Source organism: Columba livia, chromosome 14 (genome assembly GCF_036013475.1).
Source record: "Columba livia isolate bColLiv1 breed racing homer chromosome 14, bColLiv1.pat.W.v2, whole genome shotgun sequence".
Taxonomy (NCBI): Eukaryota; Metazoa; Chordata; class Aves; order Columbiformes; family Columbidae; genus Columba; species Columba livia.
Window position 1 is genome coordinate 18,072,942 of NC_088615.1, and position 24,387 is coordinate 18,097,328.

At 50.6% G+C, this 24,387-nt stretch overlaps 1 protein-coding gene across 2 annotated transcripts; it reads right to left on the reverse strand.

Moving 5' to 3' along the window:
- Positions 1-5,845: 5,845 nt before the first annotated feature.
- HDAC3 (histone deacetylase 3) lies at positions 5,846-22,775 on the reverse strand. Of its 2 annotated transcripts, XM_065030310.1 has the most exons (15): positions 22,608-22,775; positions 22,307-22,389; positions 15,836-15,978; positions 14,733-14,814; positions 13,413-13,469; positions 13,267-13,322; positions 11,003-11,136; positions 10,655-10,735; positions 10,491-10,564; positions 9,427-9,491; positions 8,514-8,603; positions 8,339-8,397; positions 7,873-7,952; positions 7,331-7,488; positions 5,846-7,066 (listed from the first exon to the last, which is right to left on the reverse strand). In XM_065030310.1, exons 1-15 carry the CDS (start codon positions 22,660-22,662, stop codon positions 6,997-6,999), a joined length of 1,287 nt encoding a protein of 428 aa, XP_064886382.1. In that variant the 5' UTR covers positions 22,663-22,775; the 3' UTR covers positions 5,846-6,996. The 2 variants fall into 2 exon arrangements, with proteins under 2 accessions (XP_064886382.1, XP_064886383.1); XM_065030311.1 differs by lacking the exons at positions 22,307-22,389; positions 22,608-22,775 and adding an exon at positions 22,084-22,285.
- Between the last annotated feature and the right edge of the window lie 1,612 nt (positions 22,776-24,387).

Here is a 24,387-nt window from a genome sequence, read left to right on the forward strand (position 1 = left end):
CCCGTGTCTGTGTGAACATGTGCAGTAGGGAACTTGGGGCCATCACTGCTGGGCTGGAGATGGATATTAGGAGTTTTTTGCCACTTAGCATTGTAGAATCACAGAATCATTTTGGTTGGAAAAGACCCTCAATCTTGAGTCCAAACGTTTCCCCACCCCTGGCACTACCCCATGTCCCTGAGAACCTCATGTCCGTCTGTCCAACCCTCCAGGGCTGGTGACTCCAGCACTGCCCTGGGCAGCCTGTTCCAATGCCCCACAGCCCTTTGGGGAAGAAATTGTTCCCATATCCAACCTCAACCTCCCCTGGCGCAACTTGAGGCCGTTTCCTCTGCTCCCGGCGCTTGTTCCTGGGGAGCAGAGCCCGACCCCCCTGGCTCCAAGCTCCTTTCAGGCAGTTCAGAGATCAGAAGGTCTCCCCTCAGCTCCTGTTCTCCAGCTGAACCCCCAGGTCCCTCAGCTGCTCCATCACACTTGTGCTCCAGCCCCTCACCAGCTTTGTCGCCTCCTCTGCACTCACTCTAGTATTTCAATGTCCTCCTTACTATGAGGGGCCCAAAACCGAACACAGTTACCCGACCACGAGTCAAAATCCTTTTTCTGAAGTTCTGCTGCTCTGGCTTTGATTTCTTCCATCTTGGTTTTATCAGTCGAGTTACCTAAAGAGAAAAGCAAATACAATTAGGAAAAGCACCGCTGTAAACACACACCCCAAAACCCTCAGGTGCTCTGCCCTGGCCGGAGAAACCCTCTGTGCTCACTACCTGCTGCTGCAGAATCTCCGCCTGCACACTGAGCTGCTCTTCTCTTCGGGAGGACACCACGGGATAATGGTTTCTTCTGGAAGCTGCTGTCAATATAAACCACTGAAACCTGGCAGCACTCCCTGCCCACACACAGCAGCATTCTGGGTTTGATACAAGGAATACCTGCGCCCAAGCAATGGGACAGCTGAACCTTTATTACAATTTAAGGTGGGCTTAATTACTGCGTGACCAACCGCCTCCCTGAAAGCTTCAGCAAGAAACCAAACAAACAACTGTGCTGTGAGATATTACAGCCAGTCAGGTTTGACACTTACTGTATAGGTACATACATTTCTTTTTATTTATTCGAGGGATTATTGTTTTAGGCCCTGTTTTAGCTTCAGAAGCTTCTGAAGTTCGTCTAGAAAAGCCAGGTTGGAGACTTTGAGTTGCAGTCACTGGAGAAGTGGGGTGTCTCTTCCTGGTGACCTGTGGGCAGGGGCTACAGTGAGAGGCTGGAACACTCACAGCGCGGGGTGCAGGTAACAGCACATCATCTGCCCCAAATCCTCACGTCCCGCTCCCTCAGAGGCTGCAGCTCCTCCTCGTTCAGCTTCAGCTCTGCCTGTGGAAGAAAACCACATGTTTTTTCAAACACCTACACTGGTGGAACGAGCAAGTTCAGCAAGCAGGGCACCATTTCCACCATGAGCTATTACACAAGTGTGGTGCAAATACAACCGTGATTCACCTTATCAAATACCCATTGCATTTCAGTCTCATTAGAAAGCCAAAATCCACCCCGATAGAAACCAGAGATGTAGCTCTACCCAAAACTTGGTTTCAGCCTATTGAGGGAAGTTCATTTTTCTTTTTTCCCTAAACCCCATCCTAAGCAAATTGCTCTGCCAAAACTGTTCGTGAGGTGCCAAAGAAAGGAACATGCACTTCACGTGCCATTAAATAAAACATTTATACACTCTGAGCTATGAACATAATATATTTACAAGACATTATAAACAGAACAGCAAACATTAATGGGAAAACCTTGGAGCTACCCAAACACACCCATGTCCTCACGGCTGCAGGTTCTTGCTCTGCATAGGCAGGAACAAAGACATTTCTGGTTATTTATTCTTTAAAACTGGTAAAGCACAGCCGAGCATACCGTTTATGACCTGCTGGGAATTATCCCCCAGGCAGAGCAGGAACAAGGGCAGACCTTGTGTATTTAAGAGGCATTTGAGTTACACAACCGTTAAACATATGTTCAATATTTCACTAGGCTGAAGGCTGACAATATTGTGGCAAGGACAGGCTTTGCCGGACATCTGACTCCTGGGTAGATATCCTTGATAATTTCCTTCATCTTCATCTGTAAAATGCCACCTAATTTACTGACAGATAGCCAAAGAACTACAAGAAGCTTATAAAAGAGAGCACAGGGCCTGTGTTTTAGCTGGGAGAGCTCGAGCTTGTTTTCAACACCCGGAAAAATGAAATCAGTAGAAGGAAACCTGCCTTCCAGCCCACGTTAGGCTGCAGGGAGGAGAAACACAAATCCTCCCCAAGGTGGGTGTCGGGGCTCATATCACCTGAGGCAGAGGAGAAACAAGGCAGCGTCATTCACCTCTGTGTGCCGTTAGGAAAACTTACTCTAGAATGGTCAGCCTTTGTCTAACCCAACAGTATCGGAGACTGGGAGAGAGATTTTTATGACCTCAGTCGCACATTAGGGAATCAATAAAGGCCACGGCGCTCCCAAAATCCCGCACACACCATCTAAGGTCAGGAGCTGGGATCCTCAAGGAAGGATAATATTACTACTACTACTACCAATAATCATAGAATCATTTTGGTTGGAAAAGATTCTTAAGATCGAGACCAACCATAACCTAACTCTAGCACTAACTCATGTCCTTAAGAACCTCATCTATACGTCTTTTAAACCCCCTCCAGGGATGGTGGCTCAAGCAGCAAATAGTACCACCAAATAATACTAGTAGCAAAGAGAACACTCCTGCAAGAGATAGAGATTTTCTCACTAATTAACAGGCCGGAGACCAGAGAAGCAGCTACGACATTAACATTTCTTCCCGTGCTTAGAGGGGACAAAGGTTTCACAGCCAGTCTAGAAAACTGGCATCTTCAAAACAGGTTCACTAACTCCCAAAGCCCGACGACTCCGGGGAACTGAGAAGCACAAAGAAACCACAGACCTGTAAGCAGGACCTTGCTCAGGCCCCGCTAAGCCGGACTTTGCCTTTCGCCATGGCAGAGCAGCTGTTGAAAGGCTCTGGATCCCGCACCGAGGCGCCCATCCGAAACCTGAAAATAAATAGTATTACTTGATTATTAAATGCACAAGCACAACTTCATGTCCTACACGTGCTCTCAGCATAATCTGGAGGTTTTATGAACTCCTGGGGCAGATTTTCCCCCATCCATCAGCTGGGAGCTGTAGCAGGTTCACAAACGTCTCCCGAGCCTTGGGACCCCGGGCTGAGGTGTTCACCAAGAACCGAGGCCTAAACTCAATATTCTGCAGTCTCCTGAAAACGCAAAATTTAAGGGTAAGAATTAAAACAGTGTACGGAAATACATTTCTTCTTTTTTTTCCCCAGAAAGAAGCGCTGCAGTTTGCAGAGCCTCAGGGTCTGCACCAAACACCCAACTGAACTTAAACGAACCCCCAAAATAGCGCAGTAAGTGAGTTTATGGCGAAAAGGGATGATAATAATAAAGGGAAATCTCAGGGCGCGCTCACCGCCTGGCGCCAGCCACGCCGAACATTAATATTCATGAGCCAGCGCTTTCCGGCTCCGCCCACCCGCCCCAGGCCCCGCCCCCAGGGCCGGGAGCGCGTCACCGGCGCTGCGCTGGGGACAAGTAAAAGAATACAACGAAAAACAACAGCAAGGAAGATTAAAAACACACTCTAGCAGCCCAAATCGCGTTCAGCCTCCGCCGCCCACCCACCCCTGTGACTGGGTGCAGCTGCGGGCCTTAGAAACTGCTGCTGTACAGCGGTGCACAAGTGCCTGCTCTAATTTCTAGGGGTAATTAAATCAGGCCTCATTTAGTCTGAGCTGTTATCAGCCCATTCTGTGCTTTAGGGAGCAGCCTGCCCATGAGCCGGAGTCACCAAGGGATGGTGGTGCAGCAGGCAGGAGTGCATGTTTGTCACCTCACCTGGGATACAGAAGGTGGTGGGGGGATCAGGATCACCCGGGACCAGGCGATGGGATAAATGTTGGTCTCACACAGCTCCGGTAGCCCTGTGATATCAGATAGCAAGTGTAGTGAATGCTTTCTTATTTTCTAGCAGCCCTGCTGCAGCGGGAAAATAAAATTATAAAGAAAAAAGAGTATATATCTCTACAGACTGAAGTTCTTTCTCAGCCATTTCCCAAAATAACAAAACCAAATCCAGCTTTAGAATCCCAGGTAAGATGATATTCCAAACATCCAGCATCGTTTCACAGGACAGAGCAGCACTCTGAAAAGAGAACAGCAGACAGTGCTGGGGGAAAAGCTGGCTGGGGGGTTTGCACGGTCAGCTCATCCCCATCCTCAAAGGTAAGAGAGAATCACAAGGGGGAATTCCCTTTTTTCCCCAAAATCAAACACTTTGTGCTGCCCACAGTGGGAGCCTGGACTCCCCTGTACATCAGTTTTGCTGCAGGGGTGATGACAGCAGCAAAGGGAACAAGACAACCCTGACCCCAGGTGAGATGGCAAGGCAGAATACAACAAGTTTATTTTCTATTCAGACACAAGCTTTTCTTTTTCCCAGCCTGGCTGATCACTGGAGCTGCACTTTGTGTCTTCTGATTTGCAAGAAGCATTGTCTCTATTGCAAAAAACTAGAAACAAATTGAGCTGATTATACAGGTCAGAGTAAAGTCCACCCAGCCCAGCGCCTGTGCTGCTGAATGACAAACGCAGGGACGGCACCGGCACAGGTGAGCACACAGCAACACCTCTCCAGAGCGCCCACCACCACCACCAATTTGCACCCAGAACTGTATTTCATAACCTTTTTTATTTTATTCTCCCCATCCCTTTTTGAACCCACATTCACAATACCTGGTGGCAAAAAGCTTGAGCAGCTCAACCGGGTGTGCTCAAAGCAACATCCTTATGCTTGGTATTTTAACTTGATGCTCCTCTAATTGCTAAATATTTGGAGAAAGCCTGACACTTGTGGTTTTATAGACCTTACATATCCTTTCCCAGCTTGGTTCTCCCTCCCCAGCTGAGAATCCTCATCGATGGGATCACTCATCACACCTTTGAGCATCCTTTTCCACATCGAGTCTAAGCCTATCGTAACTTCCTTCTAATGGGAGTAACGCTGACTTACTGCCTGCGTTACGCTGTAGTTACACAAGCTATAGCTCAACTCTGGCCAAGCTTTACCCCTTTCCCACAAATCTTGGGAAACCCTTGGGCTGGTGGTTGCGCAAACATCCAACTGGGAATGGGCATCACCTGTGAACACATCACCAGACTGGTTGAGCTGGTGTCTCCTCCTGGCCCTCACCTCCCAAACCAGATACTTTTTCCTTTTCTACCTTGTTTTTCCACAGGTTTATCAGCAGAGACTAGACCCAAGAGGAACAGCATCCACGCAACCCAGTGTGAGCTGATTTGATAGAAGTTTAATGGACCTGGGGAAGTGGAGAGGGAAATCACGGTGGGTCTAAAAATAAAGAAAAATAGTCACTTTAGGAAAGTGAGGCTGCAAAGAGCAAACTCTTCTGGAAATTGCAACTCAGAGAAACCATGATCTTGAAAACAATTGTGGGAAAGGTTTCTTGAATCAGCTCTGCAGCTTCCTGCAAAGCTTTTACTGACACAGAGGCACAGGCAGGAGCGTCCACCAGCCCACATGTCCTCTTGTGAGGGAATTCAGGGCGCTCTCCTCATCGTGCACTGATGGGAAAAACGCACCAGCGCACACTTTGAGGAGCTGAACACCCCCCGTTCATTCAAACAGCAGAGGATGCTGCCCCACCGGGCACAATCTGCATGTCTGCCACCCTTGGGAGGACAGGAGCCGAAAGGGTGCGAGCATTAAAGAGACAAACAACAGGTCAGGTAAGAAAAATACTGCCTCTTCATTTAATGTTTTAAGACCTCAGTAAACAACCAGAACAGTACAGAGAGTCCGAGGCTAAACCCCTTCCCGCCTCCCCAAACGCAAACTCCAAACCGCGACAGGTACCAGGTGACAACTCGGAAGAAGGAGCAGCAAAATTTGGGAATTGAGAGATGGCCGAGAGGAATCTCTGCTGTGTGAGGGCAAAAGGATGGGACATGGAGGACACAGATTCCCTCACCCGCAGGCAGAGCTGGGGCTGGTCAGGAGGGAAGAGTTTCCACCCCAAGCAAGCAGCCCAAATCTCTTGCTCACACACAGAAGGGCCAGATGTGAATTTGGAAAACAGAGCTGGAAGCTACAGCAGAGGTGCAAGACACATGATGTGCTGACCTTGGTAGCCAAACCTCTGTCCCACAGGGATTTCAGCCTCTCAAAGGACAAAGAAAACCAGGGAAGTTAGGTCCAACTTGGCAAGTGTTGCAGCGCTCCTTTGTGAACACAAAACTGAACACGGGGGGAGTGAACAAGGCCAGGCCCTGCACACATCCCTCCCTGCTGCTGCTGGGACACTCCCGACCCCATCCCACAACTGGCCTTGTCTTCTCAAGTGGTTTTCCTTGAGCTGCGGAGCATCAGATGGTTAAAGGCATGTCGGGAAGTGAACCCCAGCGCAGGTTTCCGAGGAATTGATGTGGTATGTGAGCGGAGGGCCAGGAGAGCAGGACGCATCAGGTGTTGCGGCTGGAGAGAGGCAGAGATGGCAGCACAACCGCTCCGCTCCCACCCCGCTGGCAGAACCCGCACAGGGGTTATGGGGTGACGGAACCAGCGCAGGTCGGGTTGGGAAGGCAGTTGCATGGCTGCCGGATGGTCCATGGCACAGATTCAAGCGCTGCTTGAATTTCCATTCCCAGAGCAGCAACAGCTGGAACCGTGATGGGTGGTGGAACTTAAGGAACACGTTTCACTGTTCTCTGCCTCTCCAGCTAGCAGAAGCCTGCGGTGGTGCCACTTCTGCTGCCACCGCGTGCAATCAGATCCAAAGGGAGGGTTAACTGGCGTCTACACAGCCCAGTTAACTGCACCAAGCACCAACGTCCCACACGGGGCCGCGCCATAGTCCAGAGCCCCACGGCAGAGCCCTCAGATCTCAACGTCACTCTCTTTGTCGTTATCGTGGTCACCGTCATAAAACTCATTGGCAGCTTCAGGTCTGGGGAAAGAAAATCACCATCAGAGCGCCGATACCCTTGGGGCCAGAGAAGAATGCCCGCTGGCAAAGGTCAGAAGACGCCCCGCACGCAAACACCCCATGTAATGTTGTAAGAGGAGACCACACATTTCTCGAGAGGCTCCCTGGATAAAACCAAGGGCTCAGAAGTGACTTAGCAACCCTTCTAGGAAACACAATGGTCTCCAGTGTCCTAGCAGGGGTTGGAAAGAGAAGCCTGTCTGTCCAGAACGAGAGAGCTGGTACCTGCTGTAGTTTTCCTCGGAGCCTCTTTCCTCCGGATCAGGCTCATCTGTGCGATCGTAGCTGAGCAAGTCAGAAGGGACATCGTGGATCTGCACGCTGGGAGCATGGTTCAGCATTTTCAGGTTCTCAAATATCGTCTGCCTGATCTGATCCAAGTACTACATTAAAAAAAAGAGAGGGATCACACCACAGCAAGATCTGAGGCACAACTGTCAGCACTGCTCCCTGCCTGAACCATCTATGTGTGGCCATGAGAAAGACAATTGTGCAAAAAGCTCTTTATCAGAGCAGAGGAGGTAGAAGAGTTAAGTCAATCATTTGAGACTCAAGCTCACAGAAAAAGAGAAACAACTCAGCAAGGTTCTCAAATGCTACAAGACTTTCTGACATCCCAGAGTGTCTTATTCTGCTTGTATTTCATCAGGTTTCTGCCACACAAAAAATTCCTTACCGGGGCTCTACTTGGCTTCATAGGGGAGAGCATCAGCCACAGGGTTTTGGGAGCAAACAGCTGACACAGAAATCAGGCCGCAAGCACTCACCTGCCTGGAGTTCTGATTTTCAATCCTCGTACTGACGTCAGGATGAAGGGTGAAGTCTGGAGCAAAGTATTCGAAGTACTCTGTGACGGAACAAGTGACAGTTACAGCCCGCACTGCCCTGCGGGGAGCAGTGTGCGCTCCACCATGACAGGGGGACCAGACCTTAACAAATAAAGTGATGTACAGCTCTGTGCCCACAAGGAATTACAGCAAACAGAGCAAGCAAAAGTAACACTCAGGTTACTGAACAGGGAACAATCCAAACTGAATGATATATGACACAGGAAGCATCTGTCTGCCCAGCGAAGCCCACGAGAGTTGGTAGGAGGCAACTAACGTAATGTCTAAGATCAGAAAGTGTTGTCACTTTGGCCCTGCTCATGCAGAATAGAAGTGTTAATTCTTCAGCTGATGTAGCAAATACTTTAGCTCAGCTAATAAGGAAAAAAGTGGAAATTCAACTTACCACTGTATGGGAGCTCTTCACTAATTGCTTCCTCTACAAGCAACGATGTTTCATAAGTCCTGAAAAGATGGAAAAAGATGAGCGCAGTCCAGGGAAAGCTACATGCTGCACACAGGGACAAAGCCCACAGAAAATGATTCATCAGTGACCTTCAGCAAGCAGAGAAGAAACCCACCAGCATCGTGCCACATTGCGGACTGTGTAACCACCTCCTCCCAGGACCAGTAAGGGGATGTTGAAGCTCTTGACGTACTCCACACACTCCCTAAAAACCCCAGACAAAAAAAATGTCAGAGCTGTTAACCACAGCACACATTCACAGTTCCAAAATGCCACCGTGCACCCAACGCAACCACACTGATGTGATACACTCAGGGCTTTCACCCACAGAATCAATCCCAGCCTGGTCAGGGCTGAAAGGACCTCTGCAGATCCCCAGCCCAGCCCTGCTCACGCAGGGTCACAGAGCAGATCACACAGGTGGGTCCAGGGGGTTTGAATGTCTCAGAGAAGGAGACTCCACACCCGCTCTGGGCAGCCTGGGCCAGGCTCTGGCACCTCCCAGCAAACAAGTTTCTCCTCATGTTCAGATGGAGCCTCCTGTGTTTCAGTCTGTGCCCGTTGCCCCTCACCCTGGCATTGGGCACCACTGAACAGAGTCTGGTCCATCCTCTGACACCCACGCTGGAGATATTCATAAACATTGATAAGATCTCTCTTAGTTTCTCCTCTCCAGCTGAACCACGCCAGCTCTCTCAGCCTTTCCTCATAAGAAAGATGTTCAGACCTCTCAACATCTTCATAACCCACCGCTGGACTCCCTCCAGTAATCCCTTGCCTTAAACAGGGGAGCCTGAACCATATTCTACTCCATGAACCACCACCCTGCAGTGCCTTGTACAAAGTCTCACTCTGAGACCCCTCCTGTCACACAGGGGTTTAAAAACAAAACAAAACCAAAAAACTGCTGGTGTTGCTGAAAGGCAAAAGCCCAAGCTCCAGCCTCACAGCAGAGGACTCACTAGAGCCCTTCAGACCAAAGGATGGTCCTTCAACTACCTGCTCTGCCCCAGCCCCGCTGTACTTACCCGTGTCCTCTTATACTGAGGTTAAAACAACCCAAACGGTCACAACCCAGAGAATCAGCACCACACTGGGGAACAGAAAAAGAAAACAACAATTCAGTTTTTGCTAGGGAGGCTGTGTGGCAGTTACACATCCCCCTGAGACCTGGAGCCTTCAATGGGGCAGTTTGTAGCATGTTTTGTGACCCATTGTGCATGTCCCCATGTACAACACCCAGGGTGGTACCAAGGTGCTGATAATCACATCCTCCCCTACCCCATGTCAGAGTGACTTCACCTCTACAAGCTGCTGGGGCAGGAGGGATGAGACCTTGAGTCAATTGGCAGGGTTGTTAGCAGAGGAGGTGCCCAAAGTAGCTGCAGAGCTTCCGGACCATGTTCTAATGCCCACAGCCAGATCTGACCAGACTATAAAATGGGGCTCCTGCTGAAGGCCCCCTTGGAGTGGTCTTCTCAGAGCAGTGGGTCTGTGAACCTGAGCCCTCTCCTTAAACTGGGACACAATCTAAGGAGACTTCCTGGGATTGAGAGTGCCTCACCTCCTCATTTGGGTGAGTGGTAATTTACTGGATATATCCTTGAATGAGTCCTTGCCCAACCCAGGCGAGTGACTATTTCTTGTGGGTAGCCTGAAGTCAGAGGGCTCTGGTTTTGTTTCTTGTGAGTGTGTGCATGCATGCTGTGGATCCTCATTATTCTGATTTTACTGTACACCAATAATCTCCTCAACTGATATCCAAACCTGTATTTTATGTTGTTGGAGTGCTAACTAATTGTATAAACCCTGTTTCTAGTTGGTTTATTTGCTGCGCTTTTCTGGCCAGAATAAAGTCTGTTTTGGAACTTGTTGTCTGCCTAAAACTGACTTCGGGGTGCCTCTATGACAGAGGTGTTGCTTTCTAGACATACATCAGTATCCTCAAGCCCCAGTCACCCCAATTCACCAGAGGAGGGGGACACCCCAACCCCAAACCCCTGGGAAGAGGAGGTAACACCTCAAAAGCAGCCCCCTCCATCCCCCAGCCTCTGAAAGGGACAGATGCGTGTGCACAGACTCGCTCTCTTACCTGTAGCACTATGCAGGTGGGCTGATAATAATCTACCACCTGGTTAATGACCGGCTGGAAGAGGTGTTTGTAACCTTGGGAGGCAAACACAGATCAGTCATTGCTCTGGAGCAGAAGGACCAGCAAATGTATGGGGAACGGGACAGCAGGGAACAGCAACTCACTTTGGTCATCGATGCCATCTCGGAGAGGCACGTTGAGACAGTAATAACGGCCACTCTCCGCGCCAACTTCATACATGTCACCTGGTCAGGGACAGACAGGACAGTCACATCACTGAGACTTCAGAGGCCAGACCTGCTCTGGGTTGAGATCTCTGTTAACCTAGCTAGGATCCATCTTTCTGAACAAATAACTATACTTTTGCTCATCTCTAATTGTTTTCCCATGCCTTTTCTTCCATTGTTTCTCCCCGCAGCACTGATTTGTAATTTTACACTTTCATACTCCAGCAGAGGCTTCAAAGGATTCTGAAGCAAGGCCAGGTTCACACTGTAAGGGAAGACAGATACCTGTGCCAGGAAAGAAATAGTTCCCGTATTTATGAAACGACACTGTCATGACACGGTCCGTCAAGTAGAACGCCTCCTGCACACCGTCTCCGTGATGGATGTCGATATCAATGTACAGAACACGCGGGTGATACCTATGCAATAAAGGAGGAAAAAGGAAAAGCAGCGTCACTGTCTGCATCGCACCCAGCCCCACTGTTCCCCACGTGCCTCAGCATCACCCAGAGCTCTACAAACCACCACCAACATACACCCCTTTGCCAAAAGAACTGGCCTGTCCCACCCCAGGCACATCAAATAGCTTTAGATACCTGACATCTGTACGCAGCCAAACAAACCCCACCACTACACATTTCCTTCTGATGTGCTTGGGAAGAGATATTAGAAAACCAGGTGTTCACACGGGGCCAGAAATACCTTGGAAAGCACATGACAGAGAACCTATTTTAACCAGGCAGGGGTTAGAAAGTCGTGGGGTTTTGTTTATTTTACAAACAAGCTGCTGTTAGTTAATCTTCAGGAGCTCAAATGATTTTTAAGCACCTGTGTAAACGAAAAGTAATCCAGCCAAGGAGGCGGCAGGAAGATTTCCTTCCTCTGCATCCCAGATCAATGGCAGCTTTATGATTCATCACCCAGCACCAACAACACCAGGCTGGGCTAAATTTACTGGAGAAGCTGCTGCTGGGTCACAAAGACAGAGGGGGAAGAAGGGGAGACAATCACAAGCAAAAGCACTGGGGGAACGTCAAAGCCCATGTGGTACTGAGCCCTAAGCCACCCCTGCCTGCCTGCCCAGCTGGAGAGAACTTCTCCAACTCTTCCTAAGGAAAGACTTTGGTCAGTCCCCAAAGCACAGGGATCCGGCATCCACACCAAAATCCATGGGAATTGGGGAGAGACCTGAAAAAAATAACCACACAAGACAACATTGAAACACAGAGGAGGAGCCTGTGGTTTCTATCATCTGCATTGGAACCACACCTTATAGAATCATAGAATCATTTTGGCTGGAAGAGACCCGCAAGATCATTGAGTCCAACCATAACCCACCCCTGGCACTGTCCCATGTCCCTGAGAACCTCATCTCCATCTGTCCAACCCTCCAGGGATGGTGACTCCAGCACTGCCCTGGGCAGCCTGTTCCAATGCCCCACAGCCCTTTGGGGAAGAAATTGTTCCCCATGTCCAACCTCCCCTGGCGCAACTTGAGGCCGTTTCCTCTGCTCCTGGCGCTTGTTCCTGGGGAGCAGAGCCCGACACCCCTGGCTCCAAGCTCCTTTCAGGCAGTTCAGAGATCAGAAGGTCTCCCCTCAGCTCCTGTTCTCCAGCTGAACCCCCAGGTCCCTCAGCCGCTCCATCACACTTGTGCTCCAGCCCCTCACCAGCTCCGTTCCCTCCTCTCAACTCGCTGCAGCACCTCAAGCCCTTTCTTGGAGTGAGGGGCCCAAAACTGACCCCAAGATTCGAGATCTGTCTTCACCAGTGCCCAGGACAGTGTAAGTGAAGGTTCCAAACACCAAGTAGGGATGACTGGCAGAGAGGGAGGAGGAACAAGAAACCCCAGTACATCCTATAAATGTGACTTGGAGAGTGACTAAGCTTGCCATCAATCCTGTAACCACTCTCTGTTCAACCCCAAATCTTCTTTAATTCTATAACATCTTGTCTCAGATTCAGTGACAAGCAAAGCATTTGAGAGTACAAAGAAAAAATAAATCACAGATCAACCCAATAAAGAGAAGGTATTTCTGTAACTTTTCCCCCATTCTGAATTTATTTTTCATTAAAAAAATAAAAATCTCTCTCTGATACTTTTCTACTCAAAGCAAGTGTCCTTTGATCATCCATGTGTTGCTCAAGTCCCGTTCTTAAGCCACTCAGGCAAATCAAGAAAAATTCGAGCCATTTAATTGTCTCCAGTGAGCCATAACTTGCATTTACCTACAAAAGCCTCACTGTGCCAAAAATTCTGAGACTCAGGAGACCCTGAAATGAGTATTTCACAGATGGATAAGGAGAAACGGAATTGAGTAACTTTTCTGTGTCACTTAAGCTGCATGCGAGAGAACTGGAGTCAGATATTCCAATTCTCAAGCCGCATTTCTTGCACCTAAAGAAGAGGACAGGCCAAAATTCAAGTTGTTGGCCTCCCTGGACTCTACAAAAGAAAACGATGGGGGAACAGAGAGAGGGAAGAGTGAAGCAGCAGAGGGAAACCACATGCCAGCCAGGCCAGCACTGCACTTGCCCCATGTCCTTACTTGAGCAGCTCCAGGATGCCGATAACGATGTCGTTAACGTAACAAAACCCAGATGCCTGTGAGATAGAGAAGTGAAGTCGCATCAGAACAGGATCAATGCAGAGCCTGGACCTCAAAAGGAGGAATATGCAGATCTGCCTCATTACCTCAAACTTTTTGGCATGATGCAGGCCTCCTGCCCAGTTTATCGCAATGTCGCAAATCTAAGAAAGGAAAGAGAAGTTAAATCAAGGTGACAACATGGTCACAACAACCTTGCACCCACTTCTACCTGCTCAGCCCCATGGCCCACAAACACTTTTCTGTCCTTTCCTGCTCCTGTAGAGGCCTTTCCAAAGCTCCATCTCGGTCATCAGCCCAGTTTTGGTGACACCAGGTCCATACTGGATTATTCCTATGATCTACAATCCCTGTCAGACCAGTAAAGACCATCTCCCACCTCCCCTCCCTCCCGCAGCAGGCAGAGCACCTGGCACATGCAGCTGGTTCCCACACTTGCTCCTTACAGTCATTAGACCTTCCTCAGATCTCTAAAAGACTCAAAACTCCATAGGTTTTTATTTTTATATCCTCCCAGCAGACCCTTTTCTTCAGACCTTTGGTGGGATCTCATTTAGTGCATTTCCACAGCAGAGACCTGCCAGCAGTCTCGGGGTCTCCCAGCAGCCTATATCACTGAAAACCCCAAGTCTGTTCTGCCCCTTGTTTGTTCTGCAGCACTGAGAGTACTTTGTGACTTCAGCTCTACTCTGCCCTGGTGAGGACACATCTGGAATACTGGGTCCAGTTCTGGGCTCCCCAGTTTAAGAAGGACAACGAATTACTGGAGAGAGTCTAGTGGTGGGTTACGAAGATGCTGAGGGGTCTGGAGCATCTTTCTAATGAGGAGAGACAGAGAGCTGGCTCTGTTCAGCTGGAGAAGCTGAGAGGGATGTGATCAATGGGATCAATATCTCAGGGTGGGTGTCAGAGGATGGACCAGACTCTGTTCAGTGGTGCCCAGTGCCAGGGTGAGGGGCAACGGGCACAGACTGAAACACAGGAGGGTCCATCTGAACATGAGGAGAAACTTGTTTGCTGGAGGTGCCAGAGCCTGGCCCAGGCTGCCCAGAGAGGGTGTGGAGTCTCCTGCTCTGAGACATTCAAACCTGCCTGGACCTGGATCTGCTCTGTGACCCTGTGTGAGCAGGGCTGGGCTGGGGATCTACAGAGGTCTCTTCAACCCCAAACGGTCTGCGATTCTGCAATCTTCTGACTCCCTCCAGATTGAACATCTACTAATCAGTCATCTCTGACAGTACAGGAATGGTCTGCAGCTTAACAGTCCTACCGTACTCGGTATTTACATTGCAACCCAGCAGTGCTTGCCAGTGTGTTTTACAAAACAAACCCAAACCTCTGGAAGTTGAAAACCAGTTGGCTAACACTCATATTTCAAACAGATGAAAGTGCATCAGCTCTGTTACCTTGTTGTTCAGCTGTGTTGCTCCTTGCAGGGAGGCGCCAGTATAGCGAGAGCAAAATTCAAAGAGGCCTGGGAACACCGGGCTGAAAAAGAAACCATGATTGAACCACAGATCATCTTACTCCTTCCCATTTCTCCAGAGCAAAGCCAGGAATAAAACTGACCTAAGTAAGAGCAAAACACATTCTCTGTGACAAGGGTTAATTTGGGATTGCTCTGACCCTGCTGAGTACCAGCAGACAGCAATCGGGCTGCAAACACAATGATCGTTATCAAATTCACCGAGTTTGCCAAACCTTCCAAGCCAGGCCTGACAAGACATCTTGTTACAAACTACATTCACAGACAAGCAAGGGCTTAAAGGCTGCTGGTTTTCTTCCCCCCGCCTCTCATTTCTGCTAAGAAAATGGTTTCTGATTGTCAAAGCAGCAAGATGACAGAACAGTCTTCTTACTCTTAGCCCAAATATTAAAACCCAGACTATACTAATACCTGCTTGGGATAACACTGTTCTTTAACTAATGTAACCCCTCCTGTGCTCATCCAGCTTTCCCCTCCATGGAACACATAAGAACAGTCTTACTGAGAGCCCTCAAAATCCTCAACCAGACAAGACACACTATCCTCTGTCACCCACAGAGCCTTTCCACACTTCCCTTTCAAATTTTATCCCTCGTGACCACTAAAGACTGGAACTGAATATTCCTAACGAGATCTCATGCAGTTTTGTACAGAAGCACGAGTATCTCCTTAGTCCAACCTGAAAAAAATCAGGCTCTCAAAGCTGCCTTGAATTAACATGCACATATTAAGGTACCTAAAATGACAGGTGATTAGTTTAATAAAATAGCATGTTCAAGAAGAACTAGAGGCTCTGCAAGAACAGGCAGACACAGTCTCCAACCCAACACACAGCCTAACGGTAGATCCAATAACAGAGGAGTGCAAGATCTACAGAGAAGGAATCAAGGAGGTTCTAGTAATGTGACACACACCGGAGGGGCACACACCTTGTTCTGGTTAAAAACAAGAAATGGATCATTGCACAAGAGCTCTCCAGACAGGAGCAGCCATTCCCGCTGCGGGTTTGCACCGAGCACTCACCAGTCGTCGCCCACGTTGAAGGCGTTGAGGCTCTTGGTGAAGCCCTGCATGTTGTTGGGGCTCACGCGCTGCAGGAAGTCGATGTAATCCTCTGAATGGAACCGGCACATATCGTGCTGGGACGCCTGGTACGGCTTGAAAACCTTGGAGAGAGAGAAAGGCAAGGCTTATTTCCCACCCAAACCCACATTTGTTTTGGCTGTGAGAAGACTCAAGTTAACAGACAAACAATCCGCACGAGGTACTTGAAAAAAAAACACGTTCCAATACATCAGCTTCCTGACATTCCTGTGCATTTAAATTCAACGTGTTGCTCCATGAAATCCACCTTCCTACAATTCTAACACCTTGACACTGCGGTGGTTTTGGTCCCTCCGTCAGATCTGCCTGTATAGGCTGATGGGTTCAAAAGTTATTTGCAGAAAGCTCCCAGACAGACAAACTGTTGCATAAGCTTTGTTTCCTTTGGAAAGCTGGAGAAAAACGCTCAGGGAGCTGGATGGATTCAAATTAAAGATCTTGTGACAACACACGCTTGCCAGTTTGGCACCTAATGCGCATATGGCGAACGGATGGGATGTTAAAAATTAACACCATGTACCTGGCGAGAGGAAATTAAACTTGCACTAAAATCATTAAGAGATCTTTGTTGTGTTTCCCAATTTCTCTTAATTACACGTGCTTCACAAAAAATGTGGCACATGAGAAAAATAGAAAGATGCACAAGCTTGTGCTCCGGAGGGAAAATTTATCAGGACAATCACACCAATGTGCTTGTTCCCTGGGCTAAGCAGGAAATGTTAATTTTCTGAGACACAATATACCCTAATAAACATGTTCTCCTTTCCTGACTTGATCTGTATGGTGTTTTCCACAGGGACATGCAGGGTTTGGTGTTTCTCAGAGGCTGCTGCCTCTGATGGCTCCAACAAGGAGGATGAGACTGAACCACGAGTCGTTACACAGAGTCACACAATGTCAGGGGTTGGAAGGGCCCTGGAAAGCTCATCCAGTGCAATCCCCCCATGGAGCAGGAACACCCAGATGAGGTTACACAGGAAGGTGTCCAGGCGGGTTGGAATGTCTGCACAGAAGGAGACTCCACAACCTCCCTGGGCAGCCTGGGCCAGGCTCTGCCACCCTCACTGGGAACAAGTTTCTTCTCATCTTTCAGTGGAACCTTTTATGTTCCAGTTTGCACCCATTGCCCCTTGTCCTGTCACTGGTTGTCACCAGAAGAGCCTGGCTCCATCCTCCTGACACTCCCCCTTTCCATATTGATCCCCAGGAATGAGTCCCCCCTCAGTCTCCTCTTGTCCAGCTCCAGAGCCCCAGCTCCCTCAGCCTTTCCTCACACGGGAGATGCTCCACTCCCTTCAGCATCTTGGTGGCTGCGCTGGACTCTCTCCAGCAGTTCCCTGTCCTGCTGGAACTGAGGGGCCACAACTGGACACAATATTCCAGGTGTAGTCTCCCCAGGGCAGAGTAGAGGGGCAGGAGAACCTCTCTGACCTACTGACCACCCCCTTCTAACCCACCCCAGGTACCATTGGCTTCCTGGCCACAAGGGCCCAGTGCTGGCTCATGGTCACCCTGCTGTCCCCAGGACCCCCAGGTCCCTTTCCCCTACACTGCTCTCTAATAGGTCATTCCCCAACTTACACTGGAACCTGGGGTTGTTCCTGCCCAGATTCAAGACTCTACACTTGCCCTTGTTATATTGCATTAAATGTTTCCCCACCCAGCTCTCCAGCCTGTCCAGGTCTCTGATGGCAGCACAGCTTCCAGTGTCAGCCACTCCTCCCAGCTTGGTGTCACCAGCAAACTTGCTGACAGTCACTCTATTCCCTCATCCAAGTCGTTGATGAATATATTGAATAGTACTGTTCGTGCAGCTGCCAGGGGTGACAGTGAGACCTGTTCCCCATGGGAGCTCCGTGCAGGAATCCTGATTAAATCCAACAAGACCAGTGCTAGAGAGTTGTCACAGAGGAGAAATAACTTGCATGATTTCCAGAGGCTCTCTTGGGCAACAAGAAGTGTGAGATTCAAAACAGAAAGTGGAGAGGGAGAAAAAAAAGACCAAAAGCTTCAAAACGGACTGTTGTGATTTAACCTGAGCCAGCAATACAACCGCAATAGCCACTCACTCACTACCCCCCAAATAGGGGAGAGAATCAAAAAGGAAGTGAGAGACTTAGGTTGAGACGAACACAATTTAATAAAAAACCAAAATACTAATACACTACTAGTAAATATATATATATAAAACAGAAATAGAGTAGAAAATAAAAGATACTCAATGCAATTCCTCATGATCTTCATCTGCACTGAGCAGCCCATCCCAGGAAACAGCACCTGGTCCCAACAGTCGAACCCAGAGTGAGAAAATAGGGGAAAAAAACAAGGCAGAAAGGCCCAGAGGCCTCTGCAAAACAGCAGGATGGCAAAAGGCTGAACTAAAAGTCTCAAACAGAATTCCCTGGGCTCTGACAAAAGGAGCGAAGAAGGCAAGTGAGCCCAGAAGATCCCAACTCCCCTTAAATATGCAGCGGCCTTTAACGTGGAGGAGGCAGAGAGGGCGGGTAACAACGCACCCACAAAATTAACAGGAGCTTTTATTGTCACAGCTGACTGTAATCCCTGTTTTCATTTGCTCAGGACTTCACCAGTCACCGGCTGTTCGGGGTGAAGCTTCCTCAGCCGTTTTCAGCTTCACAATGGGATCTTGTGGGAAAATGTGACTCCCAAAAAATGGGTTTCAAGCCTTAAAATACAGCCAAGCGTGCAGCTCTGCACAGAGCCTCATTCCAACAGGGATTTGATATCTGGAAATGTAATGTCAGAATATTTTTTTTGCCGTTTCTCCAAGAAAAAAATCCCAACTCTAGGGAAGTGATTTGTAGAAGTTCATCCATTTACAGTACAAATCTGAAAGTCAATTCTGCACAGATTCCGTGTGCCCTGAGCGCACTCCAGCTGCACCCCCTGTGAGCACAACGGCCGGTCACCGCGGCTGGGTGTGACTTTACTAGTGAATGGCATTCATTCCACGGGGAAGCTTCTCTGATGTTTAAACATACCACATCAATTCTATATGTTGCCTTGAGGAACGGTTCCACTTTAGCACCTTCCTTCAAAAACCAACTGAAGGAAACTTTAGGGACAGGTTATTTTCTATTTGCTGTCGCTCGACCCACAAGTCTCTCCCCACAGCGGCAGATATGCTGGTTTGAACTTGAGCCCAAGCACCAGACACCTGCACAGTGCTGGAGATAATGACAAAGTTGTGCAGCACCAATGGGCAGGTAAAAAGCAGCCAAGATCGAACTTTTCCCTCTGCCCCACTGGTATCAATTTGGTTGCTCAGACTTTGCCCTGAAAAACCAAAAAAGATAAAAAGCAGGAAAACCATCTTGCTGTCACACTTGCATGAAATTTGCACCTTGTCCTGGCTGGACAGTGAAGACACCGTGAAAGTGCCAGAATTAAAACTGCTGCTGTGATCCTGCTCTCCAGGGCTCACAACGATACAAGTTGGATTTTAACATCTGAATCTCAAGTGCTTGAGAAGTAACTGGTAAGGACAGGCTTATTTCTGTATCACAACCACTAAATACTTGGTCAGGTCCCTGAGGGCACAGTGGAAGTTGGTTCTGAACATCTCACATGGGGATGAGGGAGCCCGGGGGGCAGTCGCAGGCTGGAGAAGCACCTGGTCCAGCTGAAGAGGGGCTGGAATTCACACATTTCCGTCCGACAGCTCAGCACAATCGCGGTGTTTTCACAGTGATTCATGATTTATCCCTAATACACTCTGCAGAAAGAAAACATCCCGAGATGTGCCGATCGAACTTTTTCTCCACAGCTTCAAAACAGGTCTGACTATGAACAGTTCCTTGCAAGCACCTATGACTGCGAGCAACAACCCACAAAAGAGTTCTACACTCATCTGGAGAGCACACAGCTTTGGGGCCACCCAGTTCAGGCTCATGAGGAAGAGGGAATGTGCCTGGTGTGCTGAGCATCACAGGAGCAGAGCCCGAGCGCAGAGGGTGAGGAACACACAGGATGACAAGCACGAAGAGGAAGGACACAGAAAGTCCCACCATCCCTCACAGAGCACAGCAATAACAGTTTTGTCCCCTTCTTATAGAATAATTTTGGTTGGAGGAGACCCTCAAGATCATAGAGTCCAACCATAACCCACCCCTGGCACTGCCTCATGTCCTGAGAACCTCATGTCTGTCTGTCCAACCCTCCAGGGATGGTGACTCCAGCACTGCCCTGGGCAGCCTGTTCCAATGCCCCACAGCCCTTTGGGGAAGAAATTGTTCCCACATCCAACCTCAACCTCCCCTGGCGCAACTTGAGGCCGTTTCCTCTGCTCCTGGCGCTTGTTCCTGGGGAGCAGAGCCCGACCCCCCTGGCTCCAAGCTCCTTTCAGGCAGTTCAGAGATCAGAAGGTCTCCCCTCAGCTCCTGTTCTCCAGCTGAACCCCCCAGGTCCCTCAGCCGCTCCATCACACTTGTGCTCCAGCCCCTCACCAGCTCCGTTCCCTTCTCTCCACTCGCTCCAGCACCTCAAGGCCTTTCTTGGCATGAAGGGCCCTGTTTGCCAGCTGTGCACCGTGATGACTGTGACAGAAGTGCCTTCCACCTCTTTTAATGAGGTAACTCCTGGCAAAAAAACACTGTAAATGTCTCTGTGTATGCCCGTACACATATAAATACATACACATATAGATGTAAAACCAGAAGTGACTGGCACTGTAACGCACAACATTTAGAATAACACCCTGAGTACAAGCCCTTCCGCAGGACACTTCAAACAGGTCATAGGCTGGGAGACAATAGGCAGCAGCTACACCCGCCACTGGGTCAGATGGCACGGGCTGGAACGCTGCCAGTCAGCCCAGGAATTAAATCACTCAATGGTCTGAAACAGCTCCAAAGCAATCCTGTCCCACCGAGAGCGAGAATAAGCCAAGAGGAGCAAAACCAAGTCGCCCCAAAACCATCAGCAGCCGCAGGTGGCATGTGCTGGATGTCAAAATGGGCAAAAGTCATCTCAAAAGGGGCAGAACAGTAGAAAACTTTCACCATTCCTCCCTTGATCTTGTATTGTGAGGCATTAAGCTACGCGCCCTGTGCTCCCGGGAGCTTTGTGTTCACTCTGTGCTGCGAGAACAGGTGAAAAGTGAACAAGGATTCTCGGGAAAGGAGCACAGCTCAGTCCTGCTTGCACCAAGTGAAATAAAATGCTCTAAAACAAGGGGCACACACATTCCTAGTGATATTCCATCACCCTAAAATTAGTTAATTTCTTGAAAGATGAAGATTTAAGCTTTGCTTTTGATTATTGTCATGTGCAGATTATGTTTTATCAGGCTGACACAGGCTGGATTTCAGGAAGAGAAAACTTTCTAACAGGAAGAATTGAAGAGTGCTGGACTGGCTTGTCTGAGCTGGTTGGGCAACAAAGGCTTTGAAGAGCAGGTTGGACAATCACTGCTCAGGAGCGAGACGGGATTAGCAAACCTCATTAAGGCATCAAGGTGAATTAGCAAACGGCCTGAGAACTTTTTGTTTTTTCAGCTTTATGATTCCATGATCACACAGTTCACAGCGGTCACCGGGTCCTTCCTAGAAGGAGTTACAGACACAAATGTAATGCCCGTTCCCCAGCGGCATCGCTGCAGCTCCAGGCACGGCCCTGCACGCACAAGACTGAACAAGACGCCAACAACAAACAACGGAGCTTTTCAAATCGGCACTGGGTGGTATAGTGGGGGTTCAGGCTCATGAATCACAGAATCATTGCGGTGGAAGAGACCCTCAGGTTCATTGAGTCCAACCACAACCCACCCCCGGCACTGCCCCATGTCCTGAGAACCTCATGTCCGTCTGTCCAGCCCTCCAGGGATGGTGACTCCAGCACTGCCCTGGGCAGCCTGTTCCAATGCCCCACAGCCCTTTGGGGAAGAAATTGTTCCCCACATCCAACCTCAACCTCCCCTGGTGCAACTTGAGGCCGTTTCCTCTGCTCCTGGTGCTTGTTCCTGGGGAGCAGAGCCCGACCCCCCTGGCTCCAAGCTCCTTTCAGGCAGTTCAGAGATCAGAAGGTCTCCCCTCAGCTCCTGTTCTCCAGCTGAACCCCCCAGGTCCCTCAGCCGCTCCATCACACTTGTGCTCCAGCCCCTCGCCCAGAGAATGGGCTTAAAGCCCAAGCTGCCACAACTCTGTCACCTGCTGTGCCAAAAGTGGAGCTGAAGGAGAGGCATCGACACAAGGAAGCTCTGGAGAACCTCCTAACACAGGCCAAGCCTTAGCATGGAAGCCAAGGCTGGGGTCAGCACACGGGTCTCCGGCACTTTCTGTGTGTGTCAAAACCTCAATCTCCTCCTCCCTCCCATGGCCGCCCGAACCGCCCCCCGAGTCCCCGCCTTGTCCCAGGGGCAGCGTCACTTACGATCATCTTCTTGTAGAGCCCGTAGTGCAGCACCAGGCTGTGGGTGAGCGCCAGGCGGTGCGGCTTCATGGGGTGTCCCGCTCCTGCAAGCCAAACCACACGGGGAGTCACGGGGGGGGTCCCACCAGCCGGCCCAGCCCTGGGCCCGACGCGGGGCCGTAACTGGATCCGACCCCCCCCCGGCCAGGCCCGCTCGGCCCCGGGACGCGCTGAGGGCACCGCTCCCCGGTCGCACCGCGTAGCCGGGCCCAGGCCACCGACGCGGTTCCTCCCCAGCCCCACCGGCCGCCCCCGCCCGCACCGTAGTGGAAATTCCCCACGTCCGGGTCGTAGAAATAGGCCACGGTCTTCGCCATGGCGGAGCGAACCGGACCCGCCGCCGCGCGCTCCTGCTCACGTCATCACGCCGCGACCGCGCCACCAGACACCGCCTGCCCGAGCGGCGGGCAGCGCCGGGGGCGGGGGCGAGGGGCGGGGCCGGGGCGATCATCACTCCTGCGTCCCCGCGGTCCTACCGCCCGCCCGAGGCATCCCCGCCCGCCACCAGCTCCTCCCAGCGGACCCCAGTCGCTCACTGGATTATCTTTTCTAGCCCTACAGCTGCCTGTAGTCAACCGACGCTGCTTCTCACACAGCCCCAGTCCACCCCAGCTGTCCCCAGTTACTCCCAGGTGATCCCAGGTACTCCCAGGTGATCCCAGTTGCGTACTGGGTCCTCTTCCATAACCCTACAGCTGCCTCCCAGTCACCCCCAGCTGGCCCCAGTCACCCCTCGATGCCCCTGCTATATGCCCAGACATGTCCCCTGTCTGCACCCAGTTACTCTCAGGAAATGCCAGACCTTCCCAGCTGACCCCAGTTGCCCATTGGGTTCTTTTTCACAGCCCTACAGCTGCCTCCCAGGGATGCCCAGCTGCTCACCTGTTACCCCCACTTGTCTCTCAATCAGCCCCAGCTGCCCTCAGTCACCCTCAGCTGTTCCCAGTTACTCCCAGCTGGTCCCAATTACTCCCAGCTGCTCCCCATTGCCCACTGGCTTCTCTCCTGTAACTCTGCAGCTGCCCCCCAGTCACCTCCAGCTGCTCATCAGTCACTCCCACTTGACCCCCAGTCACCTCCAGCCTCCCCCAGCCACTCCCTAGTTGCTGCATCCCAACCGCTAAGGGTACAGGGACCGGCCAGTGGGGTCTCCGTGGGGCACCCACACTTTGATGGGACTCGTCCGCTTCCCAGGAGCACCCCCAAGCTGTGAGGAACGGGGACCATCGCCACCGCCTGTCACCTGGTCAAGCACCCGTCCCAGGTCCCATCGCGCCAGGGCGCGGGTCCTCCCGACCGCGGCAGCCTTGGAAAATAACCCAACAGGGGCTGGCAGGGAGCGGGAACAAGGAGGCACCGCCGGGCAGTTGGAAAACAAAAGTCAGGTGGAAAATTGTCGTGTGCGAAGAAGCAGCCATGGGGAATGGGAGAAAAACCCCGAACCTCGCCCGAAGCCAGTGCGGGATGAGGCTGCACCGTGGGTGATGCCAGCACCAAAGAGCTTTTCCCTGTGAACTGGAGAGAAGAAAGGATGAAAAGAGCTGCTAGTCTTGCTCAAAGGCTCGGAAAACAAATTAGCCAAAATCGGCGCTTGGCAAGGTCCTGGTTCTGCCGCTCTCCTGCCTGACCGTGTCCCACAGGCAGGAGGTGGAGGCGGAAGGATGCTGGGTGAGAGCCAGGCTGCCCAAACCTGCCAGAAAACGGGGTCCCAAAGAGGAGCAGGCAAAATGCAAGGACCGCCGAGGGACACACCAAGAGCTGGCTGAGGATAGACACCGCAGCACATCTGCACCGGCTTCTCAGCGACGGGATTTTCATGTTGGGTAACAAATGTGTGGGAGGGAAACCCCTCTGTGTGCAGCAATGGGAGCTTTGTGCCTGCATGGCCCAGGGTGCGTGGGATGGGGCTGGTGGGGTGTCATGGGGTTTTGGGTTCTGTGCTGGTGAGAGAACCAGTGTCAAGGTGCAATTAAATCGTGGGATTATGAAATGATGTTTCTGGCTGACTCTGCCACTCACTGCGGGGATGCTGCTCCCTCCAC